General features: G+C 46.7%; 1 protein-coding gene across 2 annotated transcripts in view; it reads right to left on the bottom strand.

Annotated features, from left to right (window-relative positions):
* Window positions 1-17693, bottom strand: part of acsf2 (acyl-CoA synthetase family member 2) — a 135816-nt gene that overhangs the window by 88005 nt on the left and 30118 nt on the right. For both annotated transcript variants that reach the window (XR_013499157.1, XM_078225469.1), the window contains exons 3-6: window positions 14801-14929; window positions 7345-7398; window positions 3853-3971; window positions 186-348 (exon numbers count right to left, since the gene is read on the bottom strand). Coding sequence is in view for 1 of the 2 variants with exons in the window: in XM_078225469.1 (XP_078081595.1) it covers window positions 186-348; window positions 3853-3971; window positions 7345-7398; window positions 14801-14929 (465 nt within the window). In the remaining variant the exon portion in view is untranslated. The remainder of the gene's footprint in view (window positions 1-185; window positions 349-3852; window positions 3972-7344; window positions 7399-14800; window positions 14930-17693) is intronic.

Below are 17693 nucleotides of genomic sequence, written 5' to 3'. Positions count from 1 at the left end.
TCCAAATAAACCTGTTGGACTTTAACCAGGTGCTGTGAAACTTCTTACTGTGCCCACCTCAATCCAACACCGGCATCTCCACCTCATTCTTATCATCACATTATTCTCAACAGTATTAGAACATTATGGTAACTTTTCAAAAATTGCTTTGCCTAATTTAAGGGATGAAAGTAAAATTGGTTTACCGAGGTAAACAGGATGTTTATTGGGTCGTCAAACGAGATTTTCTTCTGCAGGCTCTGTAGTTGCTTGTGATGGCTGCTTGAAGCTCCTTCAAAGACCTCCTCAAAGCTGTATGTTCCAGGAGGCTTACTACCAACCATGATGATCGTCCTTAGATCTGGGAGACTAAACAAACACAACCCAGAAACAGTCAGTGATGTTCATGTGACACAGTCTCTGAGGAGTTCTCCAACATTGATTACAAGTTTTGCTTGGTAGAAATTGTGAGATTCAAAAGATAGACACTACCCTTCCAAATCTCTTTTCTATTCACATGCTGATGGTCTGGCTATAGCCTATCAGGTAAATCTAATCACACTGAGCATGGGTCAACAGCACTAACTCATATCTGATTCTACGTTATCTTAAGTGATGCAATAAATGAATTAACTGAATATTATTCTCATGTTGAGTCAAGACACAGTATTGAAGCAGAACATTCTGGGCTTTACTCTATCTAACCTGTGCTGCACCTGCCCTGTAATGATTGATGGAACAGTGTAAAGGGAGTTTTATTCCGTATCCAATCCCCTACTACACCTGGGAGTGTTTGGTGGAAAGAATGTAGCAGAATATTAACTCTGTATTTAACCTCATGCTGTACCAGCCCTGGGAGGGTTTAATGAAAACAGCATAGAGGAAATTTTACTCTGTATCTATCTAATCCTATGCCACACCTGACCTGGGAGGGCTTGATGGAGACAGTATAGAGGAAGTTTTACTCTGTATCTATCTAACCCTATGCCATACCTGACCTGGGAGGGCTTGATGAAGATAGTATAGAGGAAGTTTTACTCTGTATCTATCTATCCATGCCAGAGGGATTTGATGGGAGGGTTTGATGGGAAGAGTGCAGCAGGATATTTACTCTAACCCCTGCTCTACCTGTCCTTGGAGGGCTTGATGGAAATAGTATAGAGGGGGCTTTACTCTGTACCTAACTCAATGCCGTACCTGGGCTTTACTCTGTACCTAACTCAATGCCGTACCTGCCCTCTGAGTGATTGATGGGACAGTATAGTAAGAAAGTTACTCTGCATCTAACCCACTGCTGTTCCTGCCCTGGTTAGTCTAACATCAGTGATGAGTAATGTTTTAGAACATAGAACATAGGACAGGCCCTTCGGCCCACGATGTTGTGCCGAGCTTTATCTGAAACCAAGATCAAGCTATCCCACTCCCTATCATCCTGGTGTGCTCCATGTGCCTATCCAATAACCGCTTAAATGTTCCTAAAGTGTCTGACTCCACTATCACTGCAGGCAGTCCATTCCACACCCCAACCACTCTCTGCATAAAGAACCTACCTCTGATATCCTTCCTATATCTCCCACCATGAACCCTATAGTTATGCCCCCTTGTAATAGCTCCATCCACCCGAGGGAATAGTCTTTGAACGTTCACTCTATCTATCCCCATCATCATTTTATAAACCTCTATTAAGTCTCCCCTCAGCCTCCTCCGCTCCAGAGAGAACAGCCCTAGCTCCCTCAACCTTTCCTCATAAAACCAGGAACAGGTTTTTTTTTAATACTTTTCCGATTCAACCAAATCAAGTCCAATTCAGAGCCCCAACAAGCTGAGACACCTCCGATCCAAGCCGACAAGACAGGTCAAGCGACCCTCCACCCTGTCCCGGGCCCGATCCACACGAGCCAAGCCGATCGAAGCAGGCAGATGCCTCCGCCCCCAAGGCCCGATCCCATCCGCACCCCAGCCAAAAGGCCGAGACGCCGCCCCCAAAAATTGCTTCATATGAAAATGAAGCCCAAACGCAACCAAGCGCAGCATCCGATCCATACCACACTTGATCTTAGCCAAAAGGCCGTGAATGTTTTGGAACAGGTACTTAGAGACGTTTGAGTTAATTAAGGAGAGCCAGCTTGGATTGTAAAATGCCAGATCGTACTTGACTATCTAACTGAACATTTCAGTGAAGTAAAGGTTGATGTAGGGAACATGGTGGATGTTGTCCATATGGATTTTAAGAAAGTGTCTGACAAAGTACCACACACAAAGCTGGTTAACAAAATCAAGGCTCTAGAAGAAGATAACAAGTGTGAATGTGGAGAAAATAGTATTAGCATAAGAACAGGAAGCAGCGAATCATGGTGATGTTTGAGGATGGTAAACATTGGTGTTCCCCAAAGGTCAGTATTAGTTAGGAAAACTACTTTTTTTTTGCTATTTATAAATAACTTGGAATTGACATGAATAAAGTATCAAAATTTGCCAATGTTATAAAACTTGGGTGGCAGTGAGGATGCTACAAGAAACTTGCAACAGGATGTGGGTTAGGGAAATGGGCAAAGTGGCAGTGGGAGACTCAAAATAGACTTAATGACATAAAGTGCACAGGGGGACCTAATGCACGTACATAGATCTTCGAAGGTGGCAGGACATATTGCAAGTGGCTAGCAAAGCTGATGGGATCTTGATCTTCATAAGCAGAGACATTGGAGTACGAAAGCAGGGAAGTTATGCTGAACCTAGATAAATTCCCAACTATAGTACTGAATTTAGTCCTGGTCATCACACTTTAGGAATAATGTGATGGTCCTTGAGAGGGTGTATAGGAGAATTACTGGAATGGTTCCAGGGATGAGAGATTTAGTTCCAAGGTGACATTGGAAAAGCTGGGGTTGTTACCCTTGGAGCAAAGGACATTGAAGGGAGAGCTGATGCAGGTGTTCAAGATTATGAGAGGCTTAGATAAGGTAGACAAATAAACGCTCTTCCCATTAACTGATTGTACAAGGTCAAGGGGACACAGATTTAAGATTCTGAGCAAAAAAGGCAGGAAAGTTGTGAAGAGGATCCTTGTTACACAGTGAGTGTTAATGACCTGGAACTCTCTACCCACGAGGGTGGTGGAAGCAGAAATAATCAATGATTGAGAAAGGAAACTGGCTGGACACTAGAAAGAGATAAATATGCAGGGCTAAAAGGATCAACTGGGGTAGTGGGACTGACGGGATTGCTTAGCAAAGAGGCTGAATGGACTCAATGAGCTGAATGGTCTCCTGCTGTGCCATTAATGATTCCATAACTTGACTGCCACTGTCAACTCTGTTCTCACTGTCGGGAGGAGGTCCTTCCTTAACAATACAGATCAAGTGCTGATGCAATCATTTGGTCTTGTCCGTAATTCCAGCCGGTCGTTCGAGTGTAGGAGCCATTGTCATTTCTCCACCAGTTGAAAACAAGGGGAAGAGAAGTCGGATCACATAAGGCTCAGACAGATCAATTTTCTTTTTGAAGCTGTGATTCTGGGGCATAGAGCAGCCAGATACAAGGAAGATTAAACTTCCTCTGTCAAAGAGGCTTCTCCTGCTCATGATCTCTCCCAAAACCCCTTCCTGTGACATACAGTATCTGACTGTTCAGTCCCAGTTGCTCTCTTGCAAACCACCCTTCTCCTTCCGAAACCCTTTACCCACTCCTTCGCACCCAATAATCAATCTCTGGCCCTCCCTCCTTCCCATCCCTTTCTCCTTCCCCCACCCAAAATTAATTTTTGACTTCTTTTTCCCTCAGTCCCCCTCCCGCCGCACTCCCTACCCCTCCCACCCTGACCACCGTATGCCTCTTGATGAAGTGGGAGCTCCTGTGTCTGATGACAGTGTGTACCTCTTGCTCCTCAGATCCCCGGGAGAGGCTTTCTCCAGCTCTGGACAGCACTGCTTAATGATGTCATAGTATGACTGGGTCTTAAACTTTGTGGCGCACACCAAAGCCTTACAGCCAACCTGCAACAAGAGAACATTTCAAATTACTGGAATACCGAGATACCACCTCCACCACAACACCCCACCACACCCAATACCGTAATCCTGACCACACAGTCACCAACACCAGCTGAATCCCAACCACAGTCACCATCTCCAGCAGAGCCCCAACCAGTCACCAACCACACCTCAATCCAACCACAGTCACCAACCCCACCTCAATCACAACGACTGTCACCAACCCCACCTCAATCACAACAACTGTCACCAACCCCACCTCAATCCCAACCACAGTCACCAACTCCACCTCAATCCCAACCACTGTCACCAACTCCACCTCAATCCCAACCACTGTCACCAACTCCACCTCAATCCCAACCACTGTCACCAACTCCACCTCAATCCCAACCACTGTCACCAACTCCACCTCAATCCCAACCACTGTCACCAACTCCACCTCAATCCCAACCACTGTCACCAACTCCACCTCAATCCCAACCACTGTCACCAACTCCACCTCAATCCCAACCACTGTCACCAACTCCACCTCAATCCCAACCACTGTCACCAACTCCACCTCAATCCCAACCACTGTCACCAACTCCACCTCAATCCCAACCACTGTCACCAACCCCACCTCAATCCCAACCACTGTCACCACTCCACCTCAATCCCAACCACTGTCACCAACTCCACCTCAATCCCAACCACAGGCACCAACCCCACCTCAATCCCAACCACAGGCACCAACCCCACCTCAATCCCAACCACAGGCACCAACCCCACCTCAATCCCAACCGCTCTCACCAATCTCAATCCCAACTACAGGCACCAACCACACCTCAATCCCAACCAGTGTCACCAACCCCACCTCAATCCCAACCGCTCTCACCAATCTCAATCCCAACTACAGTCACCAGCCACACCTCAATCCCACCCACAGTCACCAACTCCACCTCAATCCCAACCACATTCACCAACCCCACCTCAATCCCAACCACAGTCACCAACCCCACCTCAATCCCAACCACAGTCACCAACCCCACCTCAATCCCAACCACAGTCACCGTCTCCACCTCAATCCCAACCACATTCACCAACCACACCTCAATCCCAACCACAGCCACCAACCCCACCTCAATCCCAACCACTGTCACCAACCACACCTCAATCCCAACCACAGTCACCGTCTCCACCTCAATCCCAACCATATTCACCAACCACACCTCAATCCCAACCACAGCCACCAACCCCACCTCAATCTCAACCACAGTCATCATCTCTACCTCAATCCCAATCCTTTGACATTCTATGGCATGACATTGCCAAATCCCCCACTATCAACATCCATGAGGTTACCATTGACCAGAACTGAAATGGACTGGACAAATAAATACTGTGGCTTCAAACAGCAGGTCAGAGGCTAGGAATCCTGCGGTGAGTAACTCACCTCCTGACTCCCCAAAGTCTGGTCACAGCTACAAGGCTCCAGATGCTGAGTATATTTAAGGCTGGGAAAGACAGATATCAGAGAATTAAGGGATATGGGAGAAGACGGGGAAATGAAGTTGAAGCCAAAGATCTGCCATCATTTGTATAGATATGTTCTGTCCATAAAATGCATGACAAATCCAACTCGCCACTCATCCCTTGCTATTGATTATCCGCAGAGTGAAGGAACTTGCTGTTGACAGTGCTATCAATAACATAAGAGCAGACTTGATGGGCAATATGATCTACTCCTGTTCCAATGTCTAATGTTCTTGATAGCACAGCTGGGCTCGCATCAGTGTGAATAGGAAAACTTGTGATTTGATTTGATTTATTATTGTCACGTGTATTGGCATACAGTGAAAAGTATTGTTTCTTGTGCGATATACGGACAAATCATACCATACATAGAGAAGGAAAGGAGAGAGTGCAGAATGTAATAGGTAGAATAAATTTTTAGAAGCCTAGAATGAGAAGACAGAATTAGCTGGGCACAGACTGCAAGAAGTCACCACGCTCAAGCACCATTTTAAGCCATCCCACTTAAGTTAGTTGCTTAATGTTTGACCACCACACCTCACCACATGCCTCAGGCCTAGTCTGGCAATTATATCCTTCAGGACTTGACCATCTCAGTCAGTAGGTGAGCTACCGAGTTACTCATGATAATGGGTTTTGAAATATCCCATTGTTAGGGTACGAGATCAGTAACCCCAAGGTATGTTATGAAGTTAGATTAGACCCCAACTATTTGCTTTTTTGCCATTAATGTGAGCTTAAGGTGTTTCACTCTAGGTGCGATTCTACTGACACACTAGGGAGCTTTTAGCAAAACAAACTTTATTTAACAATACAGTTTAACTACAACAAATAAAACAGCTTGACATTTAGCATTTGAATAATACTTAAACATGACAAGATACTATTTTTAACTGCTAACCTACCTCTCTTGGTTCCAATTCAAGCAATATTCCTCTTACAGACTTAAAAGTCCTCAAAATCAGTTAGCAAAAATCACAGATTTATGTGCTTGCACTTGCTAACAGTCCTAGAGCTTTTTGAACACCTCTGGACGGAGTGCTCTTTTCAGAGAGAGTGAGCCACCTCCAGTCAGCAACTGCTCTTGATTTTTAAAATGGAGCTAAAATACTGTCTTTCCTGCAAGCTTGGCTCCCCCCATTAATCACATGACTCTGTCAATCAACCGCATCAAAACTTTACTCTGAAACCCCAAGGGAAACCCAAGTAAACAAAAATGCATTTACTCTATTTAAATGAACACATCCCCAAGCTAAAATCAGTCATTAACCTGCATTCTCAACATGTGAGCTGCCTACTGCCCAGACAAACAGGTGCCATATAAAACAGCTGACTTTTCATAAGAAGAAACACGATAAAAATAAATTTCTTAAAGACACAGTATTATCACACCATCCTGAATACATTCCGTGTCTTTGATAGTGTCAGTGCCTCTTCCAGATGGTGTCTAACATGGAGGAACACTGATTCATCAGTTGATGGAGGGCGATAGGTGATAATCAGCAGGAGATTTCTTTGCCCATGTTTGACCTCATGGGGTCTGGAGTCAATGTTGAGGACTCAACTCCCCTTGACTGTGTAGTGCTGTGCCACTGCCTCTTGTGAGTCTGTGCTGCCAGTGGGATTGGAAATGGATGATAGAGGTGGTTTGGTTATTGGCTGTAATTTGGCTATAGGCTATGATTTGGTGAGTATGACTGCGTCAAGCTGTTGTTCGACTAATTTTGTGAGTGAGCTCTCCCAATTTTGTCGGAAGAAACCTCAGATAGTGTATTTACCCACTGAGATACCTGAAAAGGTGGACAAGTAGATTATCTCCCTGTGAAAGATTCCTATATTCAGCAGACTACCAAGGCCAGCTTACCTTCCTCAGAACTGTCTCCACCTCAAGAGACTGGTAGGCTGGATTAATATTAACCTGGAACAAAAGAAGAGACGATTAGAATTAAGAAGAAGCAGGATGTAATGGATTCTAATTATGTAGGTTAAACTTACAGTGCTAAGCAACCTCAGTATCTTGACATCATTTACAGGGTATCATTGGATAGCAACATTTATTTAGCCAATTTGACTGCTCAACTGTTGGTATAATGGGAGTTTAAAAATCAACTCTTCACCATTTGATCTGGGAATTAGATGGGAACTTTCAAGCCGAATAGCCTTTTAAAGATAAAAATACTACTTATTTTTACCCAGTAACAACAAAACAAAATCAGGGAACATCAAAAACGACAGAAACGAAAGCCACAATTTCAACTCAGGCTGTGGATCAGATGGACCATGGCAGATACAGGTTACAGGGCCCACCCTACCATGGCAGATACAGGTTACAGGGCCCACCCTACCATGGCAGATACAGGTTACAGGGCCCATCCTACCATGGCAGATACAGGTTACAGGGCCCACCCTACCATGGCAAATACAGGTTACAGGGCCCACCCTACCATGGCAAATACAGGTTACATCGCCCACCCTACCATGGCAAATACAGGTTACAGGGCCCACCCTACCATGGCAAATACAGGTAACAAGGCCCACCCTACCATGGCAAATACAGGTTACGGGGCCCACCCTACCATGGCAAATACAGGTTACAGGGCCCACCCTACCATGACAAATACAGGTTACAGGGCCCACCCTACCATGACAAATACAGGTTACAGGGCCCACCTACCATGACAAATACAGGTTACAGGGCCCACCTTCCCTACAGGTTACAGGACCTTCCCTACAGGTTACAGGACCTTCCCTACAGGTTACAGGGCCCAGGGCCCTCCCTACAGGTTACAGGGCCCAGGGCGGGCCCACCCTCCCTGGCAGCACAGGCTCTGGGAGATTTAACCCCTGGGCCTTATTTGCTTACTTACAGTGAGCCTCCCACCCGCTCCCAGTAAGAAATCGCAACTGGCTGACAGTTGGGAGCAGGATTTCGGATGGTCGGTGGTCGCTGCCTGGGAATAATCTTTGGTAAGTGGGTAAGTGAATGTGGAAGTGGAGGATGGCATTGCAGTCACAGAAGGCAAACAATGATCTGTAACCTAAAGGTGGGAACTAGGATCCAAAATCTTAACCAAAAGAGTGGTTAGTGTTCTCTGAATTCTTATTATTCAGTTTTTGCAAACCTGTTCTAGCTATTGCTACATTAATAACACCAGTACAGCAGAGATTGCTTAAATTCTTGCCACGTAAGGAGATTTATCCAATATTATAGAAACATGGACAATAGGAGCAGGAGTAGGCCATTTGGCTCTTCGAGCCTGCTCTGCCATTCAATATGATCATGGCTGATCTTCTATCTCAACCCGATACTCCTGCACTCTCCTCATACTCCTTGACACCTTGAGAGTCCACAAATATAATTCTTTCTTAAATATATTCAGTGATTTGACTTGCACAGCCTTCTGTGGTAGAGAATTCCACAGGTTCACCACCCTCTTAATGAAGAAATGTCTCCTCATCTCAGTCCTAAATAGCCTACCCCGTACCCTGAGACTGTGGCTCCTCGTTCTACACCCTGCAGCCAGTGGAAACACAGCCCTGTCAGAATTGTACATATTTCAATGAGATCCCCTCTCATTCTTCTAAATTGCAGTGAGTACAGGCCTAGTCGAACCAACCTCTCCTCATCCTACCATCTCAGGAGTCAGTCTTATTTCAAGACTCATCATTGTTTCCAGGACTTGACTAAATTAATCAGGCAACAATGTGTCTCCTTGTCTCACTCCAATTGTTGATATAAACCATGTGCCTCTGTGTGGGTAGAATGCGGCCGTTGTGGGAGTAGATTCTGACAAATTTAAATATTGGTTGAATGATCAGGATGTTGGCTGAGAAGTGAGATCCATGGACTGCAAGAATGGAATGAAAGGCTGCAGAGTAAGAAAGTACAGTGCAAGTAGTAATGCTGAGTCTGGAAGTGACTCTTACACCAGAAAATGACTGGAGAAGGAACCTCCGAAAGTGGAAATAGTCACGGTAATAGTCCTGACAGATATAAAAGTGCAAATAGAGGCTGTAGATTAGACAATGAAATGAAGGCTACTGAACAGTCTCAGAAGAAGATTAGATGCAGAAGTTGGCCTTGGATCAACACTTCCGCCTCTGCGTCACAATGTTCCGGATTCATGTACAAGTTAGAGATGTGAACACAGGAATCTAGGTTGGCACTCCAGTCAGGACTGAGGAAGCGTTGTGCTGTTGGACATTCCATCCATTGGATGAGACATCAAACCTAGGCCCTTTCTGGATTCTAGGGTAGAAGTTATTTCGAAGAGCAGGGGTTATCTCTCTGGTGAATATTTATCTCTCAATTAACATCACAAAAACAGATTAGCAATTATCTGCTGCTTATCACGAGCTTGCTGTGTGCAAATTGGCAGCTGTGTCTCCTACATTATGGGGAGGCAGTGGCAGAGTGGTATTGTCACTGGGCTAGTCATCCAGATACCCAGGATAATGCCCTGAGGACTAGGGTTCGAATCCCACAGATGCCTGAAATTTGAATTCAATGAAAAGTCTAATGATGACCAGGAAACCATTGTCGATTATCATAAAACTCATCTGGTTCATTAATGTCCTTTAAGGACTACAGTGACTCTGCCCAGTACAGCTGGAGACAGTGGCCTGGATTCTCCCAAAAGAATTCTAAGTTCCCAACGTGCAGGAAAATGGGAGTAAATCCCACCGGCTTTTTAATGGGATTTCCAGAATGAATCTCGACACACTGTGCATCACAGAGTGCCCTAGCATGATTCACTCTGGAAATCTGTGAGCGGGGCCTCGTCCTGTCCAAGAGGTCAGCAGCATAGCGCTGAGCGGGCCACTGCGCATGCATCGATCTATCAGAGCAGAGATCGGCACATACACAGTGTCCCCCCTCCCCGCCCCCCAACCTTGCCAAGCTCCAGTCCTCTGGCCAGTCCATGGTGGCACAATGGTTAGCACTGCTGCCTCACAGTGCCAGGAACACAAATCCCAGCTTGGGTTACTGTGCGGAGTCTGCACGTCTTCCTTGTGTCTGCGTGGGTTTCCTCTGGGTGCTCCGGTTTCCTCCCACACTCTAAAAGACATGCTGGTTAGGTGCATTGAGCGTGCTAAATTCTCCCTCAATGTATCCAAACAGACACTGGAGTGTGGCGACTAGGGGGTTTTTCACAGCAACTTCATTGCAGTGTTAATATAAGCCTACTTGTGACATTTATAAATGAATAAAACTTTACAGTCCGGTCGCTGGCAGCCCCGCAACCCCTCCATCGCTGCCCCTCCAACCCCCCCGACTCCCACCCCTTAATCGCTGCCCTCCCGGACCTCCCTGGGCCATCCCCTGTTTCACCCCCACCCCCGGTCAGCCCCAATCATCCCGACCCTCCCCACCGGCCAGCCCTGGCCCACATCCCCCCTCCGCCCCAACACCCCCGGACAGTCCCGACACCCCACCCCAATCCCGATGACCTGCCCTGATGTCCCCCCCCCCCACCCCCCTCCCCCCCAACCACCAGCTCCGATCTGAATCCAACAGCCCCGACTCCCCCCCGCCCCACCAAGATGGCCAGCCCCGATCATCCTCTACCCTCCCTCCCCCACCAATCCTGATTGCAGAATGGCAGTGAGTCGCCCACCACCCCCCCCCCCCCCCCCGCCCCGCCTCCCACCACCACTCACCCCCCAATAGGTCACGGTCCCAATAGGCCCCACCCTCTGTAGGCTCTGCACCCTCTCACCCTGCCTCCTTGCCAACTGTCACTAATTCTGTCCTGCTGTTAAGCTGTTATTGAGGAAGAGGAGAATGGAAGCACTGTCCTAACTGGATAATGGAATATTTCCTTTGCTTGGGTGAAGTTGGAAACCTGAAGTGAGTAAGAATTACCTTTTGGTCAATGTGTCCCTTGGGCAGTGCCAGGGTACCAGGCTGGCACTGCCAGATTGGCACTGCCCAAAGGGCACCCCCGCCTTACCCCTGACCTCCCCAGGGACCTCAATGGCCTCTCTTCCCTCCAGCGGGGTCAGGCCGCCTATTCCCCATTAGTGGGGAGCAGGAGTAAACCCCTGCTGGGCGGAACTGCTCCCGGCGGGGAGCTGATATTGTAATCTGCTCTGCGCCAATTTTTGGTCGGAGCTGATTACACGAAAAAAACTTAGCGCCAGAGACACATGGAGGCCGTGGTGCCCAGCAGGAAGCCTGCGAAATGGCCCCTGCTGATGTCTCCTGACCCACTGTGCTACTCGAGCAGCACAGCAGGCTGGGGAAATCGCCCCCAGTGTCTCAGCCCAGCCTGCCACTGGAATTGTAGAGGGTGGGAGGCGTTTTTCCAGCTTTGGGGGAGCACGGCCAGAAAACTCCGCCCAGTGACTCCATCCAGTACAGCAGCCAGTGGAGAGGTGAACGAGAATGACCAAAAGATAATTCTCACTCACTTCAGGTTTCCAACTTCACCCAAGCAAAGGAAATATTCCATTATCCAGTTAGAGCAGTGCTTCCATTCTCCTCTTCCTCTCGCTGTCAAATACTCAATAACAGCTTAACAGCAGGACAGAATTAGTGACAGTTGGCATTGAGGGCTTTAATAAAGAAAGAATTGAATTCATCAGGATGTTATAGATCATCTCAATTTAAGACAAATGGCAGGCGCATTAAACAATCTATAGAATTGCAGCCTGGGTTGCAGACATATTTTTATTTTAGGTTACTATTATAATAAATGAAGAATAAGCTCTCAGTTTTATAACCTTTACATTTCATCCTTTCACAGTTATGAAGCGTATGTGGTGCGACATTACCACCTACTGATGTAGTTGCATATAACATACCAGCATCATATAACAATGGTACTGAAATGTTACATTCATCACTAGACATATTGCTCAAGATTTATCCACCGAGGTCAGAGCTCCCAAACTATGGTGTGCATATCGCTGCAGTACACAAGACAGCTCAGTTAAAATTTATTTATTAGTGTCACAAGTAGTCTTACATTCACACTGCAATCAAGTTACAGTGAAAATTCCCAAATCGCCACACTCTGGCGCCTGTTCGGGTACACAGAGGGTGAATTTAGCATGGCCAGGGCACCGAACCAGCATGTCTTTCGGACTGTGGGAGGAAACCAGAGCACCCGGAGAAAACCTACGCAGACGTGGGGAGAATGTGCACACTCCGCACAGAAATTAACCTGAGCCAGGAATCAAACCCGGGTCCCTGGCGCTGTGAGTCAGCAGTGTTATCCACTGTGCCACCATGTTTGGGCGGCACGGTAGCACAGTGGTTAGCACTGCTGCTTCACAGCTCCAGGGACCTGGGTTCGCATCCTGGCCCGGGTCGCTGTCTGTGTGGAGTTTGCACATTCTCCCCGTGTCTGCCTGGGTTTCCTCCGGGTGCTCCGGTTTCCTCCCACAGTCCAAAGATGTGCGGGCTAGGTTGATTGGCCATTCTAAATTGCCCCTTAGTGTCCCGGGATGTATAGGTTAGAGGGGTTAGTGGGTAAATATGTTGGGATATGTGGATAGGGCCTGTGTGGGATTGTGGTTGGTGCAGACTCGATGGGCCAAATGGCCTCTTTCTGCTCTGTAGGATTCTATGTCGCCCCTGTGTGGAGAGCACACAGGAGAAATTGTCTAACGGGGAATTTCAAGCCTCAAACAAACAATGAATCACTTTTTTTCTCTCCTGTAATCAGTGGCCCAGGTCATTGACTGGTTGTTTGATCTGCCATCTTACACTGCAGCCTGTGCACCTTCCGATGCTGGCTCCATGAGGAATGCGGGGATGAAGAGTCGGGAGGCTATGTACGAGTGTAATTCCAGTGCAGCCGTACTCTCATCATGAACTGAAGACATGGCCCTTAAGGTCTGTCTGCCTTGAGTTCATTGACTTGCACCGTTATAAATTGTTATGGTTGCCTTGGATAGAGCGCTGCAGACCAGTCTAGTAGATATTCCTTCAAAAATCAACCAGCTCCATCTGTAGTGGTGCAAACAAGCCAGTCTTGGTGTTGGACATTGAAATCCTTACCCAGAGTACATTTTGTGCCCACAGTGCTTCCTCCAAATGCTGTTCAACATGGAGGAGTTCTAATTCATCAGTTAAGGAAGGGCGGTAGATGGTGATTAGTGCAAGGTTTTCTTGCCTATGTTTGCCCCGATGCCATGAGACTTCATGGGATCCAGAGTCAATGTAAGACTTCCAGGGGCACTCCCTCTTGACTGTGCTGCCACCACTGGGTGTTCTGTCCTGTTGCTGAAACAGGACTTATCCAGAGATGGTGCTGGAGAAGTCTGGGACTTTGGTTGTAAGGGTTCATTCAGCGGGTACGACTCTTGCTTGGCCTTTCTGTGTGACAGCTCTCCTAATTTTGGCCTGAGCCTCCAGATATTAATGACGGGGGCTTCACAAGGTTTGCCTTTGTTATTTCCTGTGCCTCAGCTGATCCCAGGCGGTCCATCGAGCTTTGTTTAAATTATATTTTCCGTGGTGGTTAGATATAATGGAGAGGCTTGCGATGCCATTTCAGAGGCGTTAGTTAGGAGTCAAGAACATTGGACGGCATGGTGGCACAGTGGTTAGCACTGCTGCCTCACAGCGCCAGGGACCCGGGTTCGATTCCTGGCTTGGGTCATTGTCCGTGTAGAGTTTGCACGTTCTCCCTGTGTCTGTGTGGGTTTCCTCCGGGTGCCCTGGTTTCCTCTCACGCTCCAAAGATGTGCGGGTTTGGTTGATTGGCCATGCTAAATTGGCCCTTAGTACCAGGGGAATTAGCAGTGTAAATATGTGGGGTTATGGGAATAGGGCCTGGGTGGGATTGTGGCTGTTGCAGACTCGATGGGCTGAATGGTCTCCTTCTGCACTGTAGGGATTCCATGATTCTATGGGTCTGGAGTCACATGTAGGTGAGGTTATACAAGGACCAGCAACCATTCAATTCAAGGGCAAATAGGATGGGCAACAAATGCAGGACCAGCCAGCGGCACCCACATCCAGTGAATAAATCAAGAAAACTGTTTCTCTGCTCAGTAAAGCAAATTATTCCAATCCTAGAGTTAAGCAGTTTATTTATTCTAAATCAAGATAACAGCCACAATTCTCTCCAGATTTCTGTAACTGTAAAGATTTCCTCAGAGAATTTTGGTGGCCATTTCGGGCAGTTGAAAGCAGACACATTGCTCTGAATCTCCTTCTCTTTCTGATGTGCAACACAACCCCATGAATGAGTGCAGCATGTCAGGAGTTGAGGGCAGTGCTTGGAAAAATCTTGTTTACACTAAACAGCCGGCACCATGAGCATTGCCTGGCTCACGCCCACACTGCTGAATCTTTCAATACTTACCATTATGATGCCCGCTTGTGCTGTTGCTAACTGTATCAGCACCCACTGGTAGATGTTTGGTGCCCAAATGCCCAGACGGTCTCCTTTCTCCAGTCCCACGGCAAGTAGTCCTGCAGCCAATTGATCAGCCTGTGAAAACCAAATGTTACGTAATCAGAATTCAGAGGAACCGGAACATAACTGGGATCGGGATTCGACAGTCCACGCCAATTTAGAGCTTCTTTGCAGCTAAAGCAGCTCCTTGCCGGTCTGTTGAACTCACTGAATCCCCTGCTATCAACAACTCGGGGTTAACGTTGGCCGGAAACTGAACAGGACCAGCCACATAAATAATGTGGCTACAAGAACAGGTCAAAGGCTAGGAATCCTGCAGAGAGTAACTATGGCCATAAGATATAGGAGCAGAATTAAGCCATTTTGCCCATCGAGTCTGCTCCGCCATTCAATCTTAGCTGATAAGTTTCTAACCTCCACAAGTGTGAGATAATGCATTTTGGAAGGTCCAATGCATGTAGGAATTACACAGTGAATGGTAGGATTGCTGTATCTGAGCAAGAAAGAGGTTGCAAGTACGGCAGCTCTTACCACACCATTTCTACTCAGTCAGCCAAGTTTTAATTGATGTCTATTAATAAAGCTTGAAAAACTGTGATGACAGACAAATGTGACACTAAGGTCCTTTTAGTCATGCTGGGGAGGGACGACATTCTTCCCAGTGCTCTCACAAATCTGGCAGCTTCATTCCAGGCCGTTTCTGGATAGTATTGCTGTATTTCCAACCAGTGAAATTGTTGGCACCATTTAGTCTTGTGTTAAGTGAAATAAACTCTTTTTTAAAAATTCATTCACATGAATATCACTGGCTAGACCAGCATTTATTGCCCATCTGTGATAATCCCCATGATCTGCATGGGGAATCACTAATTGATCTCCCAGTTGGGCTAATTGAATACAAGCTCCCTGGGGATTGGTAATTAGCCAATTAGATGGAGCTCGTGTACCAAGCCCTGTGTAAAGCAAGACCCTGAGAGGGTCCATTAACCCTTTTAGTCCCAATTGGGACCTGTTGTGTTCACCACAGGCTTGTAGTTATTGTTTATTTTCATTTTCATTTCATTTTCATTTCACTGTCTGTGTGGAGTTTGCACATTCTCCTCGTGTCTGCGTGGGTTTCCTCCGGGTGCTCCGGTTTCCTCCCACAGTCCAAAGATGTGCGGGTTAGGTTGATTGGCCATGCTAAAAAAATTGCCCCTTAGTGTCCTGGGATGCGTAGATTAGAGGGTTTAGCGGGTAAAATATGTAGGGATATGGGGGTAGGGCCTGGGTGGGATTATGGTCGGTGCAGACTCGATGGGCCGAATGGCCTCTTTCTGTACTGTAGGGTTTCTATGATTTTGTGGAATAAAGCTTGGTTCCTTCACATCCAACTCCTGGAGGTTTTATACCATCCTTAATTGCCCCTTGAGAAGGTGCTGGTGAGATGCCTCTTGAACCACTGCAGTCCATGTGGTGTAGGTACACCCACAGTGCTGTCAGGTAGGGAGTTCCATGAATTTGACCCAGCAACAGTGAAGAAACAGCGGTATAATTTCCAGTCAGAATGGTGAGACCTGTTTCACACAAACCTCATCACATTTCCCCATTGTCATTTCATTCTATCAGTAGCCCTTTCTCTTTGGGTATTTATTGAGCTTCCTCTTAAATGGATCTATACTATTCACCTCAACTTGTTTATGTGGTAGCGAGTTCCACATTCTCACTGGGTAAGGAAATTTCTCCTGAATTCCCTATTGGATTTATTAGTGACCACCTTATATTTAAGGCTCTAGTTTTGGTCTCCCCACAAGTGGAAACATCATTACATCCACCATATCAAATCTTCCATAATCTCAAAAACTTCCATCAGGTCACCTCTCAGCCTCCTCCTTTCGAGAGAAACACAGCCTGGTCTGTTCAATTTATCCGGATAAGTATAGGTTCTGAAACCATCCCCACAAATCATTTTTGTACCTCCTCCAGTTCCTATATTTCTTTTTGATATTATGGAGGCCAGAGCTGCTAATGCAAATTGCCACTAGTGTGGTCTAACCAAGACTCTATACAAAATTAAGAAAACTCCTCTGCTTTTCAATTCTATCCTTCTACAAATGGACGTTTTATTAAGCTACATTTTTTGTGATCTGTTTTTCTGTACTCCAGGTCATTTCATTCTTCTACACCACTTAGACAGTTTTTTCTTCCAAGGAGTCTTCCAAGGAATCTCTCCCAGATCCATTGCCATCTTTCCTGGAATTCTGTGTTTAAATCCATGCCACTGCACCAAAAGAGTATTTTTACAAAGTCAAAATGACATGCTATGATTGTGACAAAGGTAAACTTTCACTCCTCATCCTTCTCGCCCTGTCTGCAGCCGTTGACGTGACTGACCACACCGTCATTCTCCAACACCACTCAACTGTGCTCCAGCTAGGTGAGACTGCTCTCACCTGGTTCTAATCTTCTTTAACTGTAGCCAGAGGATCAATTGCAATGGCTTCTCTTCCCATTCCCTCGCTACAAATCCATCCTTCTCTCTGTCAATAGTCTGATATGAAGTCAGTCTGTTTGTAACCTTGGTGTCTCATTTTGTCTCGAACTGAGCACCCAACTTCATATTCAAGCCATCACTAAAACCATCTCTTGCCATCTCCCTAACATCACTTGACCCCGCCCCTGACTCAGTTCACCTGCTGTAGAAACGTTTTGTTTCCTCTAGACTTGACCATTCCAGTGCACTCCTGGTTGGCTTGAGATCATGGGCAGCATGATGGCCCAGTGGTTGGCACTGCTGTCTCACAGCTCCAGGGACCTGGGTTCGATTCCTGGCTTGGGTCACTGTCTATGTGGAGTCTGT

This window comes from Mustelus asterias, chromosome 12 (genome assembly GCF_964213995.1).
Source record: "Mustelus asterias chromosome 12, sMusAst1.hap1.1, whole genome shotgun sequence".
NCBI lineage: Eukaryota > Metazoa > Chordata > Chondrichthyes > Carcharhiniformes > Triakidae > Mustelus > Mustelus asterias.
The sequence above is the reverse complement of the archived record's forward strand: the minus strand, read 5'-3'. Positions and strand labels throughout refer to the sequence as shown.